Source organism: Balaenoptera ricei, chromosome 11 (genome assembly GCF_028023285.1).
Source record: "Balaenoptera ricei isolate mBalRic1 chromosome 11, mBalRic1.hap2, whole genome shotgun sequence".
In the NCBI taxonomy this organism is placed as follows: domain Eukaryota; kingdom Metazoa; phylum Chordata; class Mammalia; order Artiodactyla; family Balaenopteridae; genus Balaenoptera; species Balaenoptera ricei.
In genome coordinates, this window is record NC_082649.1 from 53879086 (window position 1) to 53906096 (window position 27011).

The following is a 27011-nucleotide window of genomic DNA, read 5'->3' on the forward strand; positions in this document are numbered from 1 at the left end:
GGTGCTGAAACTCAGGGTTTAGAGGACAGAACAGGGAGAGGGCTGCTGTTGGCTGTGTGGAAACAGCCTGAAGGGGCTGGAGTGTGGTGCGGTCGCAACCGGGGATGTTTGCGGAAGAAGCCCAGGCCTGTCACAGAAGTGAACTGCCATCGTTAAGTGGCGCACGAGGAGGGGATGGAGGCCGCCATAGCAGCCTCTTTCTCACGTGCCAGCCCCCACCTCCGCAGGCTCCAGGGGAGTGCACCCCAGCCACCGCCTTGGGGGCTCCTGCCTTGACAGGCTCCAGCGTCCCAGCCGCTGCCTCAGCGGGCTCTGGGAGCAAACGCCAGTGGGTTGCCCACACACAGAGGCAGAGCTGAAACCACAGCTGGACCCCAGCGGCCACGCGACTTAGGAAGTAGGGCTGAAATCTCTCCCTGCAGCTGTGCAAGCCACAGACTTACACCTCCGCTGCCAGCTGTGTAAATTCAGCACCTGCAGGACATCCGAGGGACAACGGGTCCTCCCATGGCTGGGACAGATCTGGCCTTAGCAGCTGTGGGCTTTGTGGGCACATGCATGTAGGGACTGGGCTGGGCCAGGGTCTGAGCTGCCTCCATAGCCCCCACAGCAGGTCCAGGTGCACAACTACTGTAGTCCTGGAACCTGACTTCAGTGGATCTGCGCTGGTGGCCTTGTGAAAACAAGGCCAGAGGGACACCAGGGCTGACTGATGGCATTCCCAAGGTTGAGACTGGGGCAAGGGCAGTGCCAACAACAGTGTACTTTGTGAGCCCGCACAACGGGTGACAGGTGAGCACACTCACCTGTGAACAGCTCTGGCAGAGGAATAGTCAGTGGCTCCGCTCCCAATGGGAACACGCCAATCCCACCTACCTTGCACCATCACTCAGAAATGCACCTGGGAGCTTCTACTCCAACAACTAGGGAACAAACCCAGCCTGATAGAGCAGTGAAAACCACAGAGCAAGGAGGAGGCCCCACTCAATATCCAGTGCAGGTTCTGGTCACCACAACACCAGTCACACCTCCTAGCAAGGGGATAACAACAGCCAGCACACACTGAGGAAAGAGGTGGCAGGCATCCAAGCTAAAAACAGCCCTCGCACCAAAAAATATCAAACCCACAAAGGCTACACAGGAACACTCCCACATAAAAACAGCCCTCCAAACCACAGTAGATAATTGTTTGTCCTCAACTCATAGAGCAAGAGAAATATAAGTAAAATGAAGAAGCAGAGGAACCACTCCCAATTAAAAGATCAAGAGAATTCCCCTGAAAGAACAAACAACAAAACAGACCTCTTCAGTCTAATAGATATCGAGTTCAAAAAGGAGATAATGAAAACACTGAAGAAGTTAAGGACTATTTATAGAAATGCAGATTACTATAAAAAGAAATAGAAACTATAAAAAGGAACCAAGAAAAATTAGAGAACTCATTCACTGAGATGAAAGTTGAGCTAAAGGCAATGAATGAATAGTAGAACGAATAATGCAGAAGAACAAGTGACCTGGAAGATGGAATAATGGAAAGCACCTAATCAGAACAGCAGACAGAAAGGCAAATGAAAAAAAACGAAAGCAACATAAGAGACCTGTGGGATAATACAAAGCATGCCAATCTACGCATAACAGGGATCCCAGAAGGAGAAGAAAGAGAAAAGGGAATTGAAGATGCTATGGCTGAAAACTTCCCAAACCTAAAGAAGATAACAGATATCCAGGTACAGGAAGCACAGAGGGTCCAAAACAAGATAAACCCAAACAGACCTACACCAAGACATATTTCTCTACAGAAATGCTGCAGGCCAGGGACTTCCCTGGTGGTCCAGTGGTAAAGAATCTGCCTCCCAATGCAGGGGACACAGGTTTGATCCCTGGTCGGGGAACTAAGATCCCACATGCCGTGGGGCAACTAAGCCCGCACACCACAACTACTGAGCCTGTGCAACTCAACTAGAGAGAGAAAACCCGCACACCACAACTAGAGAGAAGCCCATGCGCTGCAACGAAGAGCCCACACGCCACAACAAAAGAAGATCCTGCATGCCGCAATGAAGATCCCACATGCCACAACGAAGACCCAATGCAGCCCCCCCCGCCCCCCCAAAAAAAGGTGTCTATGGAAAAAAAACCAAAGAAATGTTGCAGGCCAGAAGGGAGTGGCAAGATACATTCAAAGTCCTGAGAGGGAAAAATCTGCAACCTAGGATACTCTACCCAGCAAGATTATCATTTAGAATAGAAGGAAAAATAAAGAATTTCTCAGACAAACAAAAACTAAAAGAATACAGCAATACCAAACCCATCCTAAGGGAAATATTGAAAGGTCTTCTCTAAACAGAAAAGAAAAATCTATAGGAAAGAGAATATCCTAATCAGAAAGTAAATCACTTAAGTAAGCTCGTATACAGATTTAAAAGAGGAAAATCAAAATTTTCTGTGAAAGTGATGATAACCACAAAGAACAGCAAAAGGAAGAACATGAAGATGGGGCTTCCCTGGTGGCGCAGTGGTTGAGAGTCTGCCTGCTAATGCAGGGGACACGGGTTCGAGCCCTGGTCTGGAAGGATCCCACATGCCGCGGAGCGGCTGGGCCTGTGAGCCACAACTACTGAGCCTGCGCTCCGCAACAAGAGAGGCCGTGATAGTGAGAGGCCCGCGCACCACGATGAGGAGTGGCCCCCGCTTGCCGCAACTGGAGAAAGCCCTCGCACGGAAACGAGGACCCAACACAGCCAAAAAAAAAAAAAAAAAAAAAAAGAACATGAAGATGTAAAAGAGGACATCAAAATCATCAAATGTGGGGGAGGAAAGTAAGAAAATGTAATTTTTTTTTTTCTAGAATGTGTTCGAACCTATATGATTACCAGTCTAAAGCAAATGGGAAGGGTTAATATACTTGAAAAACAGGGCAACCACAAATCAAAAACACACAATAGGTTCACAAACACCAAAAAGAAGAGAACATAAGCATAATACCAAAGAAAGTCTTCAAACCACAAAAGGAAAAACAAAAAGGGACAAAGAAGAAATATAAAATCAATGGGAAAACAAGGTTTAAAATGGCAATAAATACGTATCTACCAATAATTACTTTAAATGTCAATGGACTAAATGCTCCAATCAAAAGACACAGAGTGGCAGACTGGATGAAACAAGAGCCTACATACACTATGCTGCCTACAAGAGACCGACTTTAGGGACTTCCCTGGTGGCACAGTGGTTAAGAACCCACCTGCCAACGCAGGGGACCCAGGTTCGAGCCCTGGTTCAGGAAGATCCCACATGCCGCGGAGCAACTAAGCCTGTGTACCACAACAACTGAGCCTGTGCTCTAGAGCCCGCAAGCCACAACTAGTGTGCCCACGTGCCACAAGTACTGAAGCCCACGTGCCTAGAGCCTGTGCTCTGCACAAAAGAAGCCACTGCAATGAGAAGCCCACGCACCGCAACAAAGAGTAGCCCCCGCTTGCCACAACTAGAGAAAGCCCGTGCATAGCAACGAAGACCCAACGCAGCCAAAAACAAATAAATAAATAATTTTTTAAAAAAATGACCCACTTTAGGGCAAAGGCCACACCTAGATTTAAAGTGAGGAGTTGGAAAAAGATGTTTCGTGCAAACGAAAATGACAAGAAAGTGGGGGTTGCCAATACTCATATCAGACAAAATAGACTTTAAAACAAAGGCTATAAAGAAAGATAAAGAACACTATATAATGATAACAGGATCAATACAAGGAGAGGATATTACACTTGTCAACATATATGCACCCAACATAGGAGCACCCAAATACATAATACAAACACACACCTAAAGGGAGAAACTGACAGGAGTACAGTAATAGTATATTTTAACACCCCACTCACATCAAGGGACAGATCTTCTACACAGAAAATGAATAAGGCAACAGAGATCCTAAGTGATACAATAGAACAGTTAGACTTAGTTGATATTTTCAGGACATTACACCCCCAAAAAGCAGAATACACATTCTTTTCAAGCGCACATGGAACGTTCTCTAGGATTGACCACATACTAGGGCACAAAACAAGCCTCAACAAATTTAAGGGTATAGGAATTATTTCAAGCATCGTTTCTGACCACAACAGCATGAAACTAGAAATCAACAACAGAAAAAGAAACAAGAAAAAAAACAATTACATGGAGACTAAACAACGTGCTCCTAAAATAACCAATGGGTCAATGGTGAAATCAAAGAAGAAATTAAAAAATACCTTGAGGCAAATGACAATGAAAACACAACCATACAAAATCTATGGGGAAATTCCCCGGTGGTCCAGTGATTAGGACTCCATGCTCTCACTGCTGAGGGCCCGGGTTCAATCCCTGATCAGGGAAGTAAGATCCCACAAGTCGTGTAGTGCAGCCAAAAATGATAAACAAAATCTGTGGGATGCAACAAAAGCAGTTCTTAGAAGAAAGTTCATAGTGACACAGGCCTTCTTTAAGAAACAAGAAAAATCTGAAATAACTTAACCCACCACCTAAAATAATCAGAAAAAGAAGAACAAACAAAACCTAAAGTCAGCAGAAGAAAGGAAATAATAACGATCAGAGAGGAAATAAATAAAATAGAGATTTAAAAAATAGAAAAAAAAATCAATAAAACCAAGAGCTGGTTCTTTGAAAGGGTAAACAGAATTGACAAGCCTCTGGCCAGGTGCACCAAGAAGAAAAGAGACAAGACCCAAATAAGCGAAATAAGAAATGAAAGGGGAAAAATCACAAGTGATACTGCAGAAATACAAAAAAACCATAAGAGAATACTATGAACAATTATATGCCAACATATTTGACAATCTAGAAGAAATGGACAACTTTCTAGAAACATACAGCCCACCAAAATTGAATCAAGAAGAAATAATTTGAACAGACAAATCACGAGAAGTGAAACAGACTCTGTAGTAAAAAAAAAAAAAAAAAAAACTCCCTACAGGGACTTCCCTGGCTGTCCAGTGGTTAAGACTCCACACTTCTAATGCAAGTGGTATTGGAAAAGTTGGACAGCCACATGCAAATCAATAAAGTTAGAACACACCATCACACCATACACAAAAATAAATTCAAAATGGCTTAAAGACTTAAATATGAGACATGACACCATAAAACTCCTTGAACATAGACAAAACATTCTCTGACGTAAGTTGTACCAATCATACCAGTCACCCAAGGCAATAGAAATAAAAGCAAAAATAAACAAATGGGACCTAATCAAACTTACAAGCTTTTGTAAAGCAAAGGAAGCCATAAACAAAACGAAAAGACTACCTATGGACTGGGAGAAAATATTTGCAAATGATGTGACTGACAAGGGCTTAACTTCCAAAATATACAAACAGCTCAAACAACTCAATAACAAAAAAAGCCCAATCAAAAAATGGTGAGAAAACCTAAATAGACATTTCTGAAAAGAAGATATACAGATGGCCAATAGGCACATGAAAACATGCTCATCATCGCTAATTATCAGAGAAATGCAAATCAAAACTACAATGAGGTACACCACCACACACTGGTCAAAACAGCCATCATTAAAAAGTCTACAAATAATAAATGTTGGAGTAGGTGTGGAGAAAAGGGAACCCTCTTACACTGCTGGTGGGAATGTAAATTGGTATAGCCACTATGGAAAACAGTATGGAGGCTCCTCAAAAAACTAAAAATAGAGTTACCATACGATCCAGCAATTACACTCCTGGGAATACACCCAGACAAAACTGTAATTCAAAAATATACATGCACCCCAATACTCACAGCAGCACTATTTACAATAGCCAAGACATGGAAACTACCTAAATGTCCATCAACAAATGACTGGATAAAGAAAATGTGGTGTGTATATATATATATATATATATATATATATATATATGTGTGTGTGTATACACACACACACATACATACACACGATGGAATATTACTCAGCCATAAAAAAAAGGAAATCACACCATTTGCAGCAACATACTATGATGATCTCTAGGTCCATCTAAGTGAAGTAGGTTAGACAGAGAAGGACAAATACCATATGATATCACTTATATGTGGAATCTAAAATACAACACAAATGAACTTATTTACTAAACAAACACACTCGTGGACTTAGAGAAAAGACTTGTGGTTGCCAAAGGGGAGGGAGGGTGGGAAAGGGAAAGATTGAGAGTTTGGGATTAGCGGATGCAAACTAGTATATATAGGATTGATAAACAACAAGGCCCTACTGTATAGCACAGGGAACTATACTCAATATCTGTGATAAACCATAATGAAAAAGAATATATATATGTACAACTGAATCACTTTGCTGTACAGCAGAAATTAACACAACACTGTAAATCAACTATACTTCAATAAAATTTTTTAAATGCAAAAAAATAAATAAGTGAAAGAAGGCAATAGATTCTTATGGTACAAAACTAAAGAGTACAAATGAGTATACAGAAAAAAGTAAATCTTAGGTGTATGATCAATACAGGACCCAATGCTTGCTTCTCATTAATTTAAAACAATAAAATCTTACTGCTTTGTATTTATCCAGTTCTCTCTCTATTTATTTTTGTTGCACTGGGTCTTTGCTGCTGCACACTGGCTTTCTCTAGCTGCAGCGAGCAGGGGCTACTCTTCACTGCGGTGCAGAGGCTTCTCATTGCAGTGGCTTCTCTTGTTGCGGAGGATGGGCTCTAGGCGTGTGGGCTTGGGCTTCGTAGTTGTGGCTCACGGGCTCTAGAGCACAGAGCTCAGTAGTTGTGGTGTGCGGGCTTAGTTGCTTAGCGGCATGTGGGAATCTTGCCAGACCAGGGATCGAACCCATGTCCCCCAAATTGGTAGGTGGATTATTTTTATTTTTTTTAACATCTTTATTGGAGTATAATTGCTTTACAATGGTGGGTTAGTTTCTGCTTTATAACAAAGTGAATCAGCTATACATATACATATATCCCCATATCTCCTCCCTCTTGTGTCTCCCTCCCACCCTCCCTATCCCACCCCTTTAGGTGGTCACAAAGCACCAAGCTGATCTCCCTGTGCTATGTGGCTGCTTCCCACTAGCTATGTATTTTGGTAGTATATATAAGTCCATGCCACTCTCTCACTTCGTCCCAGCTTACCCTTCAGCCTCCCTGTGTCCTCAAGTCCATTCTCTACATCTGCGTCTTTCTTCCTGTCCTACCCCTAGGTTCTTCAAAACCATTCTTTTTTCTTTAGATTCCATATACATGTGTTAGCATACGGTATTTGTTTTTCTCTTTCTGACTTTACTCTGTATGACAGACGCTAGGTCCATCCACCTCACTACAAATAACTCCATTTCGTTTCTTTTTATGGCTGAGTAATATTCCATTGTATATATGTGCCACATCTTCTTCATCCATTCATCTGTCGATGGACACTTAACTTGCTTCCATGACCTGGCTATTGTAAACAGAGCTGCAGTGAACATTGTGGTACATGACTCTTTTTGAATTATGGTTTTCTCAGGGTATGCCCAGTAGTGGGATTGCTGGGTCCTATGGTAGTTCTATTTTTCGTTTTTTAACGAACCTCAATACTGTTCTCCATAGTGGCTGTATCAATTTACATTCCCACCAACAGTGCAAGGGGGTTCCCTTTTCTCCACACCCTCTCCAGCATTTACTGCTTGTAGATTTTTTGAAGATAGCCATTCTGACTGGTGTGAGGTGATACCTCATTGTAGTTTTGATTTGCATTTCTCTAATGATTAGTGATGTTGAGCATACTTTCATGTGTTTGTTGGCAATCTGTATATCTTCTTAGGAGAACGGTCTATTTAGGTCTTCTGCCCATTTTTGGATTGGGTTGTTTGTTTTCTTGATATTGAGCGGCATGAACTGCTTGTAAATTTTGGAGATTAATCCTTTGTCAATTGCTTCGTTTGCAAATATTTTCTCCCATTCTGAGGGCTGTCTTTTCTTCTGGTTTATGGTTTCCTTTGCTGTGCAAAAGCTTTTAAGTTTCATTAAGTCCCATTGGTTTAGTTTTGTTTTTATTTCCATTTCTCTAGGAGGTGGGTCAAAAGGATCTTACTGTGATTTATGTCATAGAGTGTTCTGCCTATGTTTTCCTCTAAGAGTTTTATAGTGCCTGGCCTTAAATTTAGGTCTTTAATCCATTTTGAGTTTATTTTTGTGTACGGTGTTTGGGAGTGTTCTAATTTCATTCTTTTACATGTAGCTGTCCAGTTTTCCCAGCACCACTTACTGAGAAGGCTGTCTTTTCTCCATTGTATAGTCTTGCCTCCTTCATCAAAAATAAGGTGACCATATGTGCATGGGTTTATCTCTGGGCTTTCTATCCTGTTCCATTGATCTGTATTTCTGTTTTTGTGTCAGTACCATACTGTCTTGATACTGTAGCTTTGTAGTATAGTCTGAAGGCAGGGAGCCTGATTCCTCTAGCTCCATTTTTCTTTCTCAAGATTGCTTTGGCTACTCAGGGTCTTTTGTGTTTCCATACAAATTGTGAAATTTTTTGTTCTACTTCTGTGAAAAAATGCCATTGGTAGTTTGATAGGGATTCCACGGAATCTGTAGATTGCTTGGGGTAGTATAGTCATTTTCACAATGTTGATTCCTCCAATCCAAGAACATGGTATATCTCTCCATCTATTTGTATCATCTTTAATTTCTTTCATCAGTGTCTTATAGTTTTCTGCATACAGGTCTTTTGTCTCCTTAGGTAGGTTTATTCCTAGGTATTTTATTCTTTTTGTCACAATGGTAAATGGGAATGTTTCCTTAATTTCTCTTTCTGATCTTTCGTTCTTAGTGTATAGGAATGCAAGACATTTCTGTGCATTAATTTTGTATCCTGCTACTTTACCAAATTCATTGATTAGCTCTAGCAGTTTTCTGGTAGAGTCTTTAGGATTCTCTATGGATAGTACCATGTCAACTGCAAACAGTGGCAGATTTACTTCTTCTTTTCCAATTTGGATTCCTTTTATTTCTTTTTCTTCTCTGACTGCCGTGGCTAAAGCTTCCAAAACTATGTTGAATAAAAGGAGTGAGAGTGGGCAACCTTGTCTTGTTCCTGATCTTATTGGAAATGGTTTCAGTTGTTCACCATTGAGAATGATGTTGGCTGTGGCTTTGTCATATATGGCCCTTATTATGTTGAGGTAAGTTCCCTCTATGCCTACTTTCTGGAGGGTTTTTATCATAAATGGGGGTTGAATTTTGTTGAAAGCTTTTTCTGCATCTACTGAGATGATCATATGGTTTTTCTCCTTCAATTTGTTAATATGGTGTATCACATTGATTGGTTTGTGTATATTGAAGAATCCTTGCGTTCCAGGGATAAACCCCACTTGATCATGGTGTATGATCCTTTTAATGTGCTGTTGGATTCTGTTTCCTAGTATTTTGTTGACGATTTTTGCATCTATGTTAATCAGTGATATTGGCCTGTAGTTTTCTTTCTTTGTGACATCTTTGTCTGGTTTTGGTATCAGGGTGATGGTGGCCTCGTAGAATGAGTTTCGGAGTGTTCCTCCCTCTGCTATATTTTGGAAGAGTTTCAGAAGGATAGGTGTTAGCTCTTCTCTAAATGCTTGACAGAATTCGCCTGTGAAGCCATCTGGTCCTGGGCTTTTGTTTGTTGGAAGATATTTAGTCACAGTTTCAATTTCAGTGCTTGTGACTGTTCTGTTTATATTTTCTATTTCTTCCAGGTTCAGTCTTGGAAGGTTGTGCTTTTCTAAGAATTTGTCCATTTCTTCCAGGTTGTCCGTTTTATTGGCATATAGTTGCTTGTAGTAATCTCTCATGATCCTTTGTATTTCTGCAGTGTCAGCTGTTACTTCTCCTTTTTCATTTCTAATTCTATTGATTTGAGTCTTCTCCTTTTTCTTCTTGATGAGTCTGGCTAATGGTTTATCAATTTTGTTTATCTTCTCAAAGAACCAGCTTTTAGTTTTATTGATCTTTGCTATCATTTCCTTCATTTCTTTTTCATTTATTTCTGATCTGATCTTTATGTTTTCTTTCCTTCTGCTATTTTGGGGCTCTTTTGTTCTTCTTTCTCTAATTGCTTTAGGTGTAAGGTTAGGTTGTTTGAGATGTTTCTTGTTTCTTGAGGTAGGATTGTATTGCTATAAACTTCCCTCTTAGAACTGCATTTGCTGCATCCCATAGGTTTTGGGTCGTCGTGTTTTCATTGTCATTTGTTTCTAGGCATTTTTTGATTTCCTCTTTGATTTCTTCAGTGATCTCTTGGTTATTTAGTAGTGTATTGTTTAGCCTCCATGGGTTTGTATTTTTTACAGAGTTTTTTCCTGTAATTGATATCTAGTCTGATAGCGTTGTGGTCGGAAAAGATACTTGATATGATTTCAATTTTCTTAAATTTACCAAGGGTTGATTTGTGACCCAAGATATGATCTATCCTGGAGAATGTTCCATGAGCACTTGAGAAGAAAGTGTATTCTGTTGTTTTTGGATGGAATGTCCTATAAATATCGGTTAAGTTCATCTTGTTTAATGTATCATGTATAGCTTGTGTTTCCTTATTTATTTTCATTTTGGAGGATCTGTCCATTGGTGAAAGTGGGGCATTAAAGTCCCCTACTATGATTGTGTTACTGTCTATTTCCCCTTTTATGGCTGTTAGCATTTGCCTTATGTATTGAGGTGCTCCTATGTTGGGTGCATAAATATTTACAATTGTTATATCTTATTCTTGGATTGATCTCTTGGTGTCCTTCTTTGTCTCCTGCAAGAGTCTTTATTTTAAAGTCTATTTTGTCTGATATGAGAATTGCTACTCCAGCTTTCTTTTGATTTCCATTTGCATGATATATCTTTCTCCATCTCCTCACTTTCAGTCTGAATGTGTCCCTAGGTCTGAAGTGGATCTCTTGTAGACAGCATATAGATGGGTCTTGTTTATGTATCCATTCAGCCAGTCTATGTCTTTTCGTGGGAGCATTTAATCCTTTACATTTAAGGTAGTTATCAATATGTATGTTCCTATTACCATTTTCTTAATTGTTTGGAGTTTGTTATTATAGGTCTTTTCCTTCTCTTGTGTTTCCTGCAGAGAAGTTCCTTTAGCATTTGTTGTAAAGCTGGTTTGGCGGTGCTGAATTCTCTTAGCTTTTGCTTGTCTGTAAAGGTTTTAATTACTCCGTCTAATCTGAATGAGATCCTTGCTGGATAGACTAATCTTGGTTGTAGGTTTTTCCCTTTCATCACTTTAAATATGTCCTGCCATTCCCTTCTGGCTTGCAGAGTTTCTGCTGAAAGATCAGCTGTTAACGTTATGGGGATTCCCTTGTATGTTATTTGTTGTTTTTCCCTTGCTGCCTTTAGTATTTTTTCTGTGTATTTAATTTTTGATAGTTTGATTAATATGTGGCTTGGCTTGTTTCTCCTTGGATTTATCCTGTATGGGACTCTCTGTGCTTCCAAGACTTGATTAACTATTTCCTTTCCCATGTTAGGGAAGTTTTCAACTATAATCTCTTCAAATATTTTCTCAGTCCCTTTCTTTTTTCTCTTCTTCTTCTGGGACCCCTATAATTCCAATGTTGTTGTGTTTAATGTTGTCCCAGAGGTCTCTAAGACTGTCCTCAACTGTTTTCATTCTTTTTTGTTTATTCTGCTCTGCAGTAGTTATTTCCACTATTTTATCTTCCAGGTCACTTATCTGTTCTTCTGTCTCAGTCATTCTGCTATGGATTCCTTCTAGAGAATTTTTAATTTCATTTATTGTGTTGTTCATCATTGTTTGTTTGCTCTTTAGTTCTTCTAGGTCCTTGTTAAACGTTTCTTGTATTTTCTCCATTCTAGTTCCAAGATTTTGGATCATCTTCACTATCATTACTCTGAATTCTTTTTCAGGTAGACTGCCTATTTCCTCTTCAATTGTTTGGTCTGGTGGGTTTTTACCTTGCTCCTTCATCTGCTGTGTGTTTCTCTGTCTTCTCATTTTGCTTAACTTACTGTGTTTGGGGTCTCCTTTTCGCAGGCTGCAGGTTCGTAGTTCCCATTGTTTTTGGTGTCTGCCCCCAGTGGCTAAGGTTGGTTCAGTGGGTTGTGTAGGCTTCCTGGTGGAGGGGACTAGTGCCTGTGTTCTGGTGGATGAGGCTGGATCTTGTCTTTCTGGTGGGCAGGACTGCGTCTGGTGGTGTGTTTGGGGGTGTCTGTGACCTCATTATGATTTTAGGCAGCCTCTCTGCTAATGGGTGGTGTTGTGTTCCTGTCTTGCTGGTTGTTTGGCATAGGGCATCCAGCACTGTAGGTTGCTGGTCGTTGAGTGGAGCTGGGTCCTAGCGTTGAGATGGAGATCTCTGGGAGATCTTTTGCCGTTTGATATTATGTAGAGCCAGGAGGTCTCTGGTGGACCAATGTCCTGAACTTGGCTCTCCCACCTCAGAGGCACAGGCTTGATACCCGGCCTGAGCACCAAGACCCTGTCAGCCACACGACTCCATCTGTTATTCCTCTCTTTTTTCTGTTTTTTTTCTCAAGAGTTTCTTCCTCCTGTTTTCTGTTTATCTCCTGTCTTCTTTGTCCATTTTTTCTTGATTGATCTCCCTTTGATTTTCACCCTGTAGCTCTCTCTGGGCTTCTATTTCGACAGCAACTATGGGACTCTCGATGGTGTGGGCCACTTCTTTTGCCAGTTGGCCGAGGAGAAGTGTTTGTAGGCAGATTGTTAACCACTGTGCCACCAGGAAAGTCCCTCTCTTTTTTTATTAGTTAAAATTTACCCTAATTTTTATCTTTTCCCTCAAAACTGTGAATTCTTTCATAAATCAACCCTGATAGTTACAATTCCTCATAAACCACTCCTGATAACTTGAATGCTATTGAAGAAATAAACTGCTCAATTCTTTCTTCCTTAAATGCAGTAACTATGTAAATTATCTTACCTGTTATCTCAAAAATCCATATTATACTCAAATAAAAACAGAGGGTCAGCAGACTAAGTCTTTAGAAAGTTATACATCTCTAATTTTGTGAGTATAAAATTCTCACATAGACTTCTATTAAAAGGGAAATTTCTGCGCAATGAATTTAACAAATACCTTCTAAATTCACTTATAGAGAACTTTCTTTCATAAAATAAAATCAAAACAAAACAGGTAGAATTACATGTTCTTTTGTTTAAAGGCTTCAAAAATATCAATATATCACATTAGTTCATTACTCCATCTCTTACGTCCGGCATAACGCCTGGCCTACAATAGGCACACAGTGAATAACTGTAGAACCAGTGAGTGACAGTCTGAAATGTGAGAAATCAAAAGTGACAAAACCCTAGTTTTTACAAAATACCTCATGTGAATTAGATTAAACCACCAATAACTGTAAATTATCAGCAGTGTCTGTCACTCTCATTCTAATTTCACCTTCCCCCTCTACCATACCACCTGGCAGGGAAAAACTGAGTTGCTTAGAGGCAGAGCTGGAACAATGGATAGAGTCTTTTCCTGTTACTGAGTTATGAAAGCATTACTACTGTAAACAATACAACTACAGAAGATCCAAAAATATCTAAATTCTTGTTATAGGAATTATATTTTTTCATGCTTACCGATGACTTGACTTTTGCGGTATCAACTTTGTCATAAACTGGAGTGCAGTACACAATCAGCATAAGGAGACTCAGCAGAAAGGCACTGCAGCTTACAAGTTCGAAAAAGTAAAGGCCTCCACACAAAGTACATTGTGACACAACTTCCTCACAGATAAAGGCCAACAGAGACAGCACCTACAAAAGAAACAAAACATTTGGCTTAAGTTTTTTTCAGGGAAACCTACAGTATTCAGAAAACACCACTTGTTCACTCAAATATTTATCAAGTGGAGACTCAGCAAACAAGATTACTGAATGAGGGCTTCCCTGGTGGCGCAGTGGTTGAGAATCTGCCTGCTAATGCAGGGGACACGGGTTTGAGCCCTGGTCTGGGAAGATCCCACATGCCACGGAGCAACTAGGCCCGTGAGCCACAACTACTGAGCCTGCGCGTCTGGAGCCTGTGCTCCACAACAAGAGAGGCCGCGATAGTGAGAGGCCCGCGCACCGCGATGAAGAGTGACCCCCGCTCGCCGCAACTAGAGAAAGCCCTCGCACAGAAACGAAGACCCAACACAGCCATAAATAAATAAATAAATAAATAAAATTTTTTTAAAAAAAGGAAAAGAAACGGAAAGCTTTAAAAAAAAAAACAAAACAGATTACTGAATGAACCTGATCTACACATAATTTACACTCCAGTTGCCTTGAAGGGAATACAGGTACACAGATAATTAACTACCTACTGTGTGCTAAATGCTAGAATAGGAGAAATCCGGGGTGTTGTTATAAAAGCACACAGAAAAGGCACTCAACCTGGAGGTTGGGAAAGGCTTCCGGAAGGAAAGCTGAGACCAGAAGGACAGTAGAGTCAGTTGTGGGGTGAAAGATAGGGGAAAAAGTTCCAGGCAGAGAAGCAGTGCACAGAAGGACCTAGAAGTGAGAGAGCTCGGTACCTTCCCACGCTAACCACACACAGATATCCCACAACCTCCACTCAACTGTGAAAGTGAGTTGAGTCAACATGGCTAATGCGTCAGAGGGGAGGGGATGGCAGCACAGAAATGATGAAATGAGACCAGAGAGGTAATAAGCAGAGAACAGATCTAAATGCCTCCTTTTACTAGTTTAAGGAATCTGGATTTTAAGGGTTTTTAAAGCAAAGGGGTAGGGACTTCCCTGGTGGCGCAGTGGTTAAGAATCCGCCTGCCAATGCAAGGGGCACAGGTTTGAGCCCTGGTCTGGGAAGATCCCACATGCTGTGGAGCAACTAAGCCTGAGCGCCACAACTACTTAGCCTGTGCTCTGGAGCCCGCGAGCCACAACTACTGAGACCGTGAGCCACAACTAGTGTGCCCACGTGCCACAACTACTGAAGCCCGTGTGCCTAGAGCCCGTGCTCCACAACAAAGAGAAGCCACTGCAATGAGAAGCCCACGCACCGCAACGAAGAGTAGGCCCCGCTCGTCACAACTAGAGAAAGCCTGCACGCAGCAACGAAGACCCAACGCAGCCAAGAATAAATTTTAATAAATAAATAAATAAATTTATAAAGCAAAGGGGTAACATGATCAGGTTTATGCTTTTAGTAGTTCTTTATAGCTACAATATAAAGAAGGGACGGGGAGGAGAGATGGTGGGGGAGACGGGGAGGGGGAGACAGTGGGGGAGGGCAAAACTGGGGCTGGACATCCAGTTGGGGAAGCTCATGTCAGAAATCAGAGGAAAGGTAGTGAGCAGGGTAGTAGTAATGGACAAGAGTGAAATCACTGAAAGATGCAGTAGAAGCCCTCATCAGACAGGATGAATACAAACGGAATAGGAAACAAGATAATACATATATGCTTAAACCATTTTATTTTCATTTAGAACAAAAAGGCACATTTATTTATTCAGTCTTTTGAAGTGGGCCTTTTCTTTGAGAATGCACCTGATTGGAATTCCCCATCGTGTTCTCTGCATTAATCACTTCCATCATTTATGACTACCACTTCCAGACTGATGTTATTTGAAGTGGAGCAAGATCTGGGACACCTGAGAAGCAGCGTGCAGAATCCTTCTAGAGTCGGACTAGTTTTACTGGCCTTTCACAGTTGCCTTGCTCTTACTTAATTCCACTGCACGTATTTTAGTAGCTTTTTTGGTCTTTCCAAAGCATTCAATTTATTTTCATAGAAACAATTCCTTTTCACATTCAATTTTAGTCTTGCAGTTATTTAACTGGCCATAAAAAGTATAATTTTGGGGACTTCCCTGGTGGTCCAGTGGCTAAGACTCTGCACTCCCAATGCAGGGGGCCTGGGTTCGATCCCTAGTCAGGGAATTAGATCCCCCATACCGCAACTAAGAGTTTGCATGCTGCAATGAAGATCCTGCACGTAGCAGTGAAGATCCCACGTGCCGCAACTAAGACACAGCGCAGTTAAATAATTTTTTTTAAAGTATAATTTTTATGCATTTTCATTGAATGGAGAACAGTTATCTCTGGCTAATTCGTCAACTCAATTAAATGCAGATGGTTTTAACAGTGCTCCCACTGTTGTGTGATGTGGTATTAACACACTGGTGCCTCACTGAAGAAAGAAGAGTTTTTCTTCTTCTTTTTAAGAGGCAAGGGTGCTGGGAAGAAAATAAATTCCATTTTAAATATGCTGTATATGAGAGGTCTGTGGAAGAGTTGGGTGGAGCTGGCTACGAGGCAAAAGGATATATGGGTCTGGAGCTCAGGGGACAGGTCTGAGGTGGAGACCAAGATGTGGGAGATTACCCAGAATGAGGAAAGTCGGCCCTGTGCAGAACTGTGAGGAACCCCAAGATTTAAGGGATGAACAGAGGGGGAGACAACAGCAAAGGACAATTAGGAGCAGCAGTCCAAGGGGTAGTTGATCAAGAGAAAGTATTTCTACGCAGAGCAAGTAATCAAGAGTGCTGAATGCTACTCAAGAGTACTGAAACGCTTACATGAGACTGAGCTACAGGGTTGCTGGTGACATCAACAGGACCATTTCAGTGTGCTCAGGGAGGCAACCTAGATTACTGTACTGTACACTGGAAGTGAGGGCTAGACAAGGCAGTACAATAGAGACAGCCCAGTCACCCAGTGGATGAGGTCAAAGGGAAAGGAATTTAAAGACAGGAGAGAACTGAGCATGTTTAAATGCTTAGACAGAAACCTGTAAGATGTCTAAAGACAGAGAAAGAAAAGAGGATCTCTAAAGGCAAGATTCAGGGCTCACGGTGTGAGGCTAACTCTCCTCTAGAAATAGGAAGGAAGAGAAGAGATTCACTTGTGCAGTTTGTGTGGGTTTTGTAGAAGCTAAGGGAATTTCCTTCTGGGCATTAAACCATCAAAATGACTGATGACCCAAGTCAAAGCCTTTTGGGAAATGCTGTCTCACAGAAGTCAGGCCAGCAGGAGCAACCAGATATATTAATGGCACTAAGACTGCTACCAAAATCAACACATACGTAAGTATATAATCAAAATTTTATCCTACGAAACACTTTCATCAAATCAGAGGTCAATAGTACAGCCACTCTGGAAAACAGGTTAGCAGTTTCTTTAAAAACTAAGCATGCAACTGCCGTATGACCCAGCAACTGCATTCCTACATTCTGTATATGACCAAGAGAAATGAAAACTTACGTTCCTGCAAAAACTGATACATGAATGTTCATAACATTTTTACTCATCAAAGACCCAAACTCTAAACACTACAGATGTCCTTCAATGGTTACGCAAACCGTGGTAATCCATACCATGGAATACTACTTCGCAATAAAAAGGAACAAACTTGGTATATGCAACAATCTGGATGAATCTCCAGAGAACTATGCAAAGTGAAAAAAATCCAATCTCCAAAGATTAGATACTGCATGACTCCATTTATATAATAACAAAGCTTATAGAGATGGAGAACTAATTAGTGGTGGCCACGGGAGAGGGGAGAGGTGTGGCTATAAAAGGAGTGGCACGAGGGAACCACGTGGTGATGGAAGTTTTTTTTTTTTAATTTTTATTCATTTATTTATTTTTTGGCTGCATTGGGTCTTCGTTGCTGCATGCAGGCTTTCTCTAGTGGCGGCGAGCGGGGGTTACTCTTCGCTTTGGTGCGCAGGCTTCTCATTGCAGTGACTTCTCTTGTTGCAAAGCATGGGCTCTAGGTGTGCGGGCTCAGTAGTTGTGGTGCACGGGCTTAGTTGCTCCGTGGCATGTGGGATCTTCCTGGACCAGGTATTGAACCCGTGTCCCCTGCACTGGCAGGTGGATTCTTAACCACTGCGCCACCAGGGAAGTCCGATGGAACAGTTCTGATTCTTGATTGCAGCAGTGATTAAGGAAGCTACACTTGAGAAAACAGCATAGAGGTGTACACACACACACACACACACGCATGAATGCAACGGACCTCCCTTTACATTTTGTTTTTGCAAGTTCCTGTGATTCTATAATTATTTCAAAAGAAAAAGTTAAAAAAAGTCAAATCCAAATTGGCATCTAAACCTCTAAGGGATTTCCCCCTTCCTGCTGGCAATACAAAATTCATATATTCCCACAACTGAAAAGAATGCATGTAAGGACGAAAATAGGTCCTTGCTGTGATTTCCTGTAAGTTAATGAGGCATAAAATAGTCCAGAATATCCCAAACAACTTCCTCACATCAGACAGATGCTAGGCGAGGCATTCCCAGTCACCGCAACACAGGATAAAGCGACACACCAAGACAAGTCCCAAAAGGTCATTGTGTAAAAGTACTTCTCCACCTGTAATTATAATTACAAGAGAAGTTTTTATAAGTCTACAGTATAATAAGATCCCAAATGTCTTAATATTCCATTTGCTTTATTCTCGACTCTATGTTAAATCTTGTCCAAGTTTTAGGAGTTTCTCTATGAGACATTTGCAAAATATACCTGAGGTGTATGAAAGTCAATTAACTATGAGAAGATATGAGCCTAAAACTCTAATTGGGGTGTGAGAATAGCTGATCTTGAACCATTCTTCTCTACAATAATGAAATTATCAGGAACACTCATCAGTGCAGGCTATTAAGACAATAAAATCTTATCTGCAGTAGAGACACAGACTGCTTATCTACTCTCCCTAAGAAAAGGGCAGGATCCAGCTGGGCCAGAAGCAATCAGTGACAAGTCATTACAAGTCCTATTCCAAACTTATTAAAGGAGTCATTCTTACTGACCTTAAGCCCTAAAGCAGTATCAAGAGTAGGGTTCTACATGGACATCCTAGAGAATGAAGGGGTACTAGATCAAGTTCAGAATTTACTAGTTCCTATTCCCAGATAAAGGCCAAGAAATTAGCACGACAAGCTATATTCAGTATGAAAATTTCTCCTGATTCCCCATCTCTGATGCTACTAACCTTCCTTTAAAATCTCCCACAGCACTGTACAGTCTCTAATACAAAATAAAGGGATCATTTCACAATATATACAAATATCACATTATTAAGTTGTACATCTGAAACTGTTACATGTCAATTATACCTCGATTTAAAAAATAAATTAGAGGGAGACGTTCAAGATGGCGGAGGAGTAAGATGTGGAGATCACCCTCCTCCCCACAAATACATCGGAAATACATCTACATGTGGAACAACTCCTACAGAACACCTACTGAATGCTGGCAGAAGACCTCAGACTTCCCAAAAGGGTGCACGAGGAGAGGGGATTCAGGGCACCGCCTAAAGGAGCTCCAGAGACAGGTGTGAGCCACAGCTATCAGCACGGACACCAGAGACAGGCATGAAACGCTAAGGCTGCTGCTGCAGCCACGAAGAAGCCTGTGTGCAAGCACAGGTCACTATCCACACGTCCCCTCCTGGGAGCCTGTGCAGCCCGCCATTGCCAGGGTCCCACGATTCAGGGACAATTTCCCTGGGAGAACACACGGTGCAACTCGGGCTGTTGCAACGTCATGCCAGCCTCTGCCACCGCAGGCTCGCCCCACATTCCACACCCCTACCCCCAACACCCCCCAACACCCCCCCCCCCCGGCCTGAGTGAGCCAAAGCCCCCTAATCAGCTGCTACTTTAACCCCATCCTGTCTGGGCAGGGAACAGATGCCCTCAGGCAACCTACATGCAGGGGCGGGGCCAAATCCAAAGCTGAACCCCCAGGGGCTGTGCGAACAAAGAAGAGAAAGGGAAATCTCTCCCAGCAGCCTCAGGAGCAGCCGATTAAATCTTCACAATCAACTTGATGTACCCTGCATCTCTGGAATACCTGAATAGACAATGAATCATGCCAAAATTGAGGTGGTGGACTTTGGGAGCAACTGTAGACTTGGGGTTTGTTTTCTGTATCGTATTTATTTCTGGTTTTATGTTTATCTTAGTTTAGTATTTAGAGTTTGCCATCATTGGTAGATTTGTTTATTGATTTGGTTGCTCTCCTTTTTTAAAAAAATATATTTTTTTTCCTTTTTCTCTTTTTGAGAGTGTGTATGTGTTTGCTTCTTTGTGTGATTCTGTCTGTATAGCTTTGCTTTTACCATTTGTCCTAGGGTTCTGCCTGTCCGTTTTTTTTGCTTTGTTTTTTTTTCAGTATAGTTTTTAGCGCTTATCATTGCTGGATTTGTTTTTTTGGTCTGGTTGCTCTCTTCTTTTTTTTTTTTTTTTCTTTTTTGATTATTTTTTAAATTTTTTAAATAATTACTTTAATTTTTTATTTTAGTAACTTTATTTTATATTTTTTTCTTTTTTTCTCTCTTTCCTTCTGAGCCATGTGGCTGACAGGGTCTTGGTGCTCTGGCCAGGTGTCAGGCCTGTGCCTCTGAGGTGGGAGAGCCAAGTTCAGGACATTGGTCCACCAGAGACCTCCCGGCTCCATGTAATATCAAACGGCGAAAGATCTCCCAGAGATCTCCATCTCAACGCTAAGACCCAGCTCCACTCAACAACCAGCAACCTACAGTGCTGGATGCCCTATGCCAAACAACCAGCAAGACAGGAATACAACCCCACCCATTAGCAGAGAGGCTGCCTAAAATCATAATAAGGTCACAGACACCCCCAAACACACCACCGGACGCGGTCTGGCCCACCAGAAAGACAAGATCCAGCCTCATCCACCAGAACACAGGCACTAGTCCCCTCCACCAGGAAGCCTACACAACCCACTGAACCAACCTTAGCCACTGGGGGCAGACACCAAAAACAGCGGGAACTATGAACGTGCAGCCTGTGAAAAGGAGACCCCAAACACAGTAAGTTAAGCAAAATGAGAAGACAGAGAAACACACAGCAGATGAAGGAGCAAGGTAAAAACCCACCAGACCAAACAATTGAAGAGGAAATAGGCAGTCTACCTGAAAAAGAATTCAGAGTAATGATAGAGAAGATGATCCAAAATCTTGGAACTAGAATGGAGAAAATATAAGAAACGTTTAACAAGGACCTAGAAGAACTAAAGAGCAAACAAACAATGATGAACAACACAATAAATGAAATTAAAAATTCTCTAGAAGGAATCCATAGCAGAATGACTGAGACAGAAGAACAGATAAGTGACCTGGAAGATAAAATAGTGGAAATAACTACTGCAGAGCAGAATAAACAAAAAAGAATGAAAACAATTGAGGACAGTCTTAGAGACCTCTGGGACAACATTAAACACAACAACATTGGAATTATAGGGGTCCCAGAAGAAGAAGAGAAAAAAGAAAGGGACTGAGAAAATATTTGAAGAGATTATAGTTGAAAACTTCCCTAACATGGGAAAGGAAATAGTTAATCAAGTCTTGGAAGCACAGAGAGTCCCATACAGGATAAATCCAAGGAGAAACACGCCAAGCCACATATTAATCAAACTATCAAAAATTAAATACACAGAAAAAATACTAAAAGCAGCAAGGGAAAAACAACAAATAACATACAAGGGAATCCCCATAACGTTAACAGCTGATCTTTCAGCAGAAACTCTGCAAGCCAGAAGGGAGCGGCAGGACATATTTAAAGTGATGAAAGGGAAAAGCCTACAACCAAGATTAGTCTACCCAGCAAGGATCTCATTCAGATTAGACAGAGAAATTAAAACCTTTACAGACAAGCAAAAGCTAAGAGAATTCAGCACCACCAAACCAGCTTTACAACAAATGCTAAAAAAACTTTTCTAGGCAGGAAACACGAGACGGAAAAGACCTACAATAACAAACCCAAAACAATTAAGAAAATGGTAATAGGAAAATACATATTGATAATTACCTTAAATGTAAATGGATTAAATGCTCCCAGCAAAAGACATAGACTGGCTGAATGGATACAAAAACAAGACCCACCTACATGCTGTCTACAAGAGATCCACTTCAGACCTAGGGACACATTCAGACTGAAAGTGAGGGGATGGAGAAAGATATATCATGCAAATGGAAATCAAAAGAAAGCTGGAGTAGCAGTTCTCATATCAGACAAAATAGACTTTAAAATAAAGACTCTTGCAGGAGACAAAGAAGGACACCAAGAGATCAATCCAAGAAGAAGATATAACAATTGTAAATATTTATGCACCCAACATAGGAGCACCTCAATACATAAGGCAAATGCTAACAGCCATAAAAGGGGAAATAGACAGTAACACAATCATAGTAGGGGACTTTAATGCCCCACTTTCACCAATGGACAGATCCTCCAAAATGAAAATAAATAAGGAAACACAAGCTATACATGATACATTAAACAAGATGAACTTAACCGATATTTATAGGACATTCCATCCAAAAACAACAGAATACACTTTCTTCTCAAGTGCTCATAGGACATTCTCCAGGATAGATCATATCTTGGGTCACAAATTAAGCCTCAGTAAATTTAAGAAAATTGAAATCGTATCAAGTATCTTTTCCGACCACAATGCTATGAGACTAGATATCAATTACAGGAAAAACTCTGTAAAAAATACAAACCCATGGAGGCTAAACAATACACTACTTAATAACCAAGAGATCACTGAAGAAATCAAAGAGGAAATCAAAAAATACCTAGAGACAAATGACAGTGAAAACACGACGACCCAAAACCTATGGGATGCAGAAAAGCAGTTCTAGGAGGAAGTTTACAGCAATACAATCCTACCTCAAGAAACAAGAAACATCTCAAACAACCTAACCTTACATCTAAAGCAATTAGAGAAAGAAGAACAAAGAAGCCCCAAAGTAGCAGAAAGAAAGAAATCATAAAGATCAAATCAGAAATAAATGAAAAAGAAATGAAAGAAACAATAGCAAAGATCAATAAAACTAAAAGCTGGTTCTTTGAGAAGATAAACAAAATTGATAAACCATTAGCCAGACTCATCAAGAAAAACAGGAAAAGACTCAAATCAATAGAATTAGAAATGAAAAAGGATAAGCAACAACTGACACTGCAGAAATACAAAAGATCATGAGAGATTACTACAGGCAACTATACACCAATAAAATGGACAACCTGGAAGAAATGGACAAATTCTTAGAAAAGCACAACCTTCCAAGACTGAACCAGGAAGAAACAGAAAATATAAACAGTCCAATCACAAGTATTGAAATTGAAACTGTGATTAAAAATCTTCCAACAAACAAAAGCCCAGGACCAGATGGCTTCACAGGTGAATTCTACCAAACATTTAGAGAAGAGCTAACACCTATCCTTCTGAAACTCTTCCAAAATATAGCAGAGGGAGGAACACTCCGAAACTCATTCTATGAGGCCACCATCACCCTGATACCAAAACCAGACAAAGACATCACAAAGAAAACTACAGGCCAACATCACTGATGAAAACAGAGGCAAAAATCGTCAACAAAATACTAGGAAACAGAATCCAACAGCACATTAAAAGGATCATACACCATGATCAAGTGGGATTTATCCCAGGGATGCAAGGATTCTTCAATATACGCAAATCAATCAATGTGATAAACCATATTAACAAACTGAAGGAGAAACACCATATGATAATCTCAACACATGCAGAAAAAGCTTTCGACAAAATTCAACCCCCATTTATGATAAAAACCCTCCAGAAAGTAGGCATAGAGCGAGTTACCTCAACATAATAAAGGCCATATATGACAAAACTACAGCCAACATCGTTCTGAATGGTGAACAACTGAAACCATTTCCAATAAGATCAGGAACAAGACAAGGTTGCCCACTCTCACCACTATTATTCAACACAGTTTTGGAAGTTTTAGCCACAGCAGTCAGAGAAGAAAAAGAAATAAAAGGAATCCAAATTGGAAAAGAAGTAAAGCTGTCACTGTTTGCAGATGACATGATATTACACATAGAGAATCCAAAAGGTGCTACCAGAAAACTACCAGAGCTAATCAATGAATTTGGTAAAGTTGCAGGATACAAAATTAATGCACAGAAATCTCTTGCATTCCTATACACTAAAACGAAAGATCAGAAAGAGAAATTAAGGAAACACTCCCATTTACCATTGCGACAAAAAGAATAAAATACCTAGGAATAAACCTACCTAAGGAGACAAAAGACCTGTATGCAGAAAACTATAAGACACTGATGAAAGAAATTAAAGATTATACAAACAGATAGAGAGATATACCATGTTCTTGGACTGGAGGAATCAACATTGTGAAAATGACTATACTACCCAAAGCAATCTACAGATTCAATGGAATCCCTATCAAGCTACCAATGGCATTTTTCACAGAAGTAGAACAAAAAATTTCACAATTTGTATGGAAACACAAAAGACCCTGAGTAGCCAAAGCAATCTTGAGAAAGAAAAATGGAGCTAGAGGAATCAGGCTCCCTGACTTCAAACTATACTACAAAGTTACAGTAATGAAGACAGTATGGTACTGACACAAAAACAGAAATACAGATCAACGGAACAGGATAGAAAGCCCAGAGATAAACCCATGCACATATGGTCACCTTATTTTTGATAAAGGAGGCAAGACTATACAATGGAGAAAAGACAGCCTCTTCCGTAAGTGGTGCTGGGAAAACTGGACAGCTACATGTAAAAGAATGAAATTAGAACATTCTCTAACACCGTACACAAAAATAAACTCAAAATGGATTAAAGACCTAAATGTAAGGCCAGACACCATAAAACTCTTAGAGGAAAACATAGGCAGAACACTCTATGACATAAATCACAGCAAGATCCTTTTTGACCCACCTTCTAGAGAAATGGAAACAAAAACAAAAATAAACAAATGGGACCTAATGAAACTTAGAAAAGCTTTTGCACAGCAAAGGAAACCATAAACAAGACCAAAAGACAACCCTCAGAATGGGAGAAAATATTTGCAAATGAAGCAACTGACAAAGGATTAATCTCCAAAATTTACAAGCAGCTCATGCAGCTCAATATCAAAAAAACAAACAACCCCATTCAAAAATCGGTAGAAGACCTAAATAGACATTTCTCCAAAGAAGATATACAGATTGCCAACAAACACATGAAAGAATGCTCAACATCACTAATCATTAGAGAAATGCAAGTCAAAACTACAATGAAGTATCACCTCACACCAGTCAGAATGGCTATCTTCAAAAAATCTACAAACAATAAATGCTGGAGAGGGTGTGGAGAAAAGGGAACACTCTTGCACCGTTGATGGGAATGTAAATTGATACAGCCACTAAGGAGAACAGTATGGAGGTTCGTTAAAAAACTAAAAATAGAACTACCATAGGACCCAGCAATCCCACTACTGGGCATATACCCTGAGAAAACCATAATTCAAAAAGAGTCATGTACCACAATGTTCACTACAGCTCTATTTACAATAGCCAGGACATGGAAGCAACCTAAGTGTCCATCGACAGATGAATGGATAAAGAAGATGTGGCACATATATACAATGGAATATTACTCAGCCATAAAAAGAAACGAAATGGAGTTATTTGTAGTGAGGTGGATGGACCTAGAGTCTGTCATACAGATTGAAGTAAGTCAGAAAGAGAAAAACAAATACCGTATGCTAACACATATATGTGGAATCTAAAAAAAGAAAAAAAAATGTTTCTGAAGAACCTAGGGGCAGGACAGGAATAAAGACACAGACATAGAGAATGGACTTGAGGACACGGGGAGGGGGAAGGGTAAGCTGGGACAAAGTGAGAGAGTGGCGTGGACTTACATATACTACCGAATGTAAAATAGATAGCTAGTAGGAAGCAGCCACGTAGCACAGGGAGATCAGCTCGGTGCTTTGTGACCACCTATAGGGGTGGGATAGGGAGGGTGGGAAGGAGACGCAAGAGGGAGGAGATACGGGGATATATGTATATGTATAGCTGATTCACTTTGTTATGCAGCAGAAACTAACACACCACTGTAAAGCAACTATACTCCAATAAAGATGCTGAAAAGAAAAATTTTTTTAAAAATACAGTGTGTTGAGTATCATGTATCCAACATTGTAATATATATAGGAACATGTAATAACAGAGCAACAAGATTAATGTATAAGAAAAAATAAAAAAACAATAATTTTATATCTCATAATTGAGCATTTGTTATACATAAAAATTCAGGAAATCTCAGGAGAATGTTCAGATCCACCTGCACTAATAATAGCTGGAGAAAGATGAGTGGAAAAGCAAGACTCAAATCAGGGCCAAGAGACACACAGGATCAGGATAGGCAGAGGGCATTCCAGGTGCAGCACAAAAGGAACAGATTCATGCCAGCAAGGATTTGCACAGTAGCCCAAAAGGGATAATAAGGCAACCAACCTAACTGGATGGGAAGTGATGAGGAAAATGGTTAAGGAGTTGAGTGACAGTGATTATCATGCCAGGGAGTATGGACTTCTAGATGCAGGCACTGCCTGTCTGATTTAGTTGGTTAGCAGACAGGAGGAGCGGAGGACCGGGTGAGGCCTGAAGGAACATCAACAGTTCAAGGGGAGGAGGGAACAGGGCAACTTGCACCAGACAAGCAAGTCACAGGAAGTTTAACACTTCTTTCCTAAACTCCTTAAATAGCAAGGACTTGCGGGACTTCGCTGGTGGCGCAGTAGTTAAGAATCCACCTGCCAATGCAGGGAACACGGATTCGATCCCTGGTCTGGGAAGATCCCACATGCCACGGAGCAACTAAGCCCATGTGCCACAACTACTGAGCCTGCGATCTAGAGCCCGCGAGCCACAACTACTGAAGCGTGCGCACCTAGAGCCCGTGCTCCACAATGAGAAGCCTGCGCACCACAACGAAGAGTAGCCCCTGCTCGCCACAACTAGAGAAAGTCCGCGCGCAGCAACAAAGACCCAATGCAGCCATAAATAAATAAACAAACACATAAATAAAAAATTTTTAAAAAGGACTTCCCTGGTGGTCCAATGGTTGGGACTCCGCGCTTCCAATGTAGGGGGCTGCACGGTGCGGCCAAAAAAAAGAAAGTAAACACACTCCTCCAAATTGTAAATCTAACAGTGATGCTGCAGAGTGTGTGAGT

The 27011-nt window shown here is 40.8% G+C and overlaps 1 protein-coding gene across 1 annotated transcript in view; it reads right to left on the minus strand.

Annotated features, from left to right (window-relative positions):
- Positions 1-27011, minus strand: part of CMTM6 (CKLF like MARVEL transmembrane domain containing 6) — a 41557-nt gene that overhangs the window by 9430 nt on the left and 5116 nt on the right. The window contains exon 2 of the mRNA XM_059939075.1: positions 13588-13764. Coding sequence (XP_059795058.1) covers positions 13588-13764 — 177 coding nt within the window. The remainder of the gene's footprint in view (positions 1-13587; positions 13765-27011) is intronic.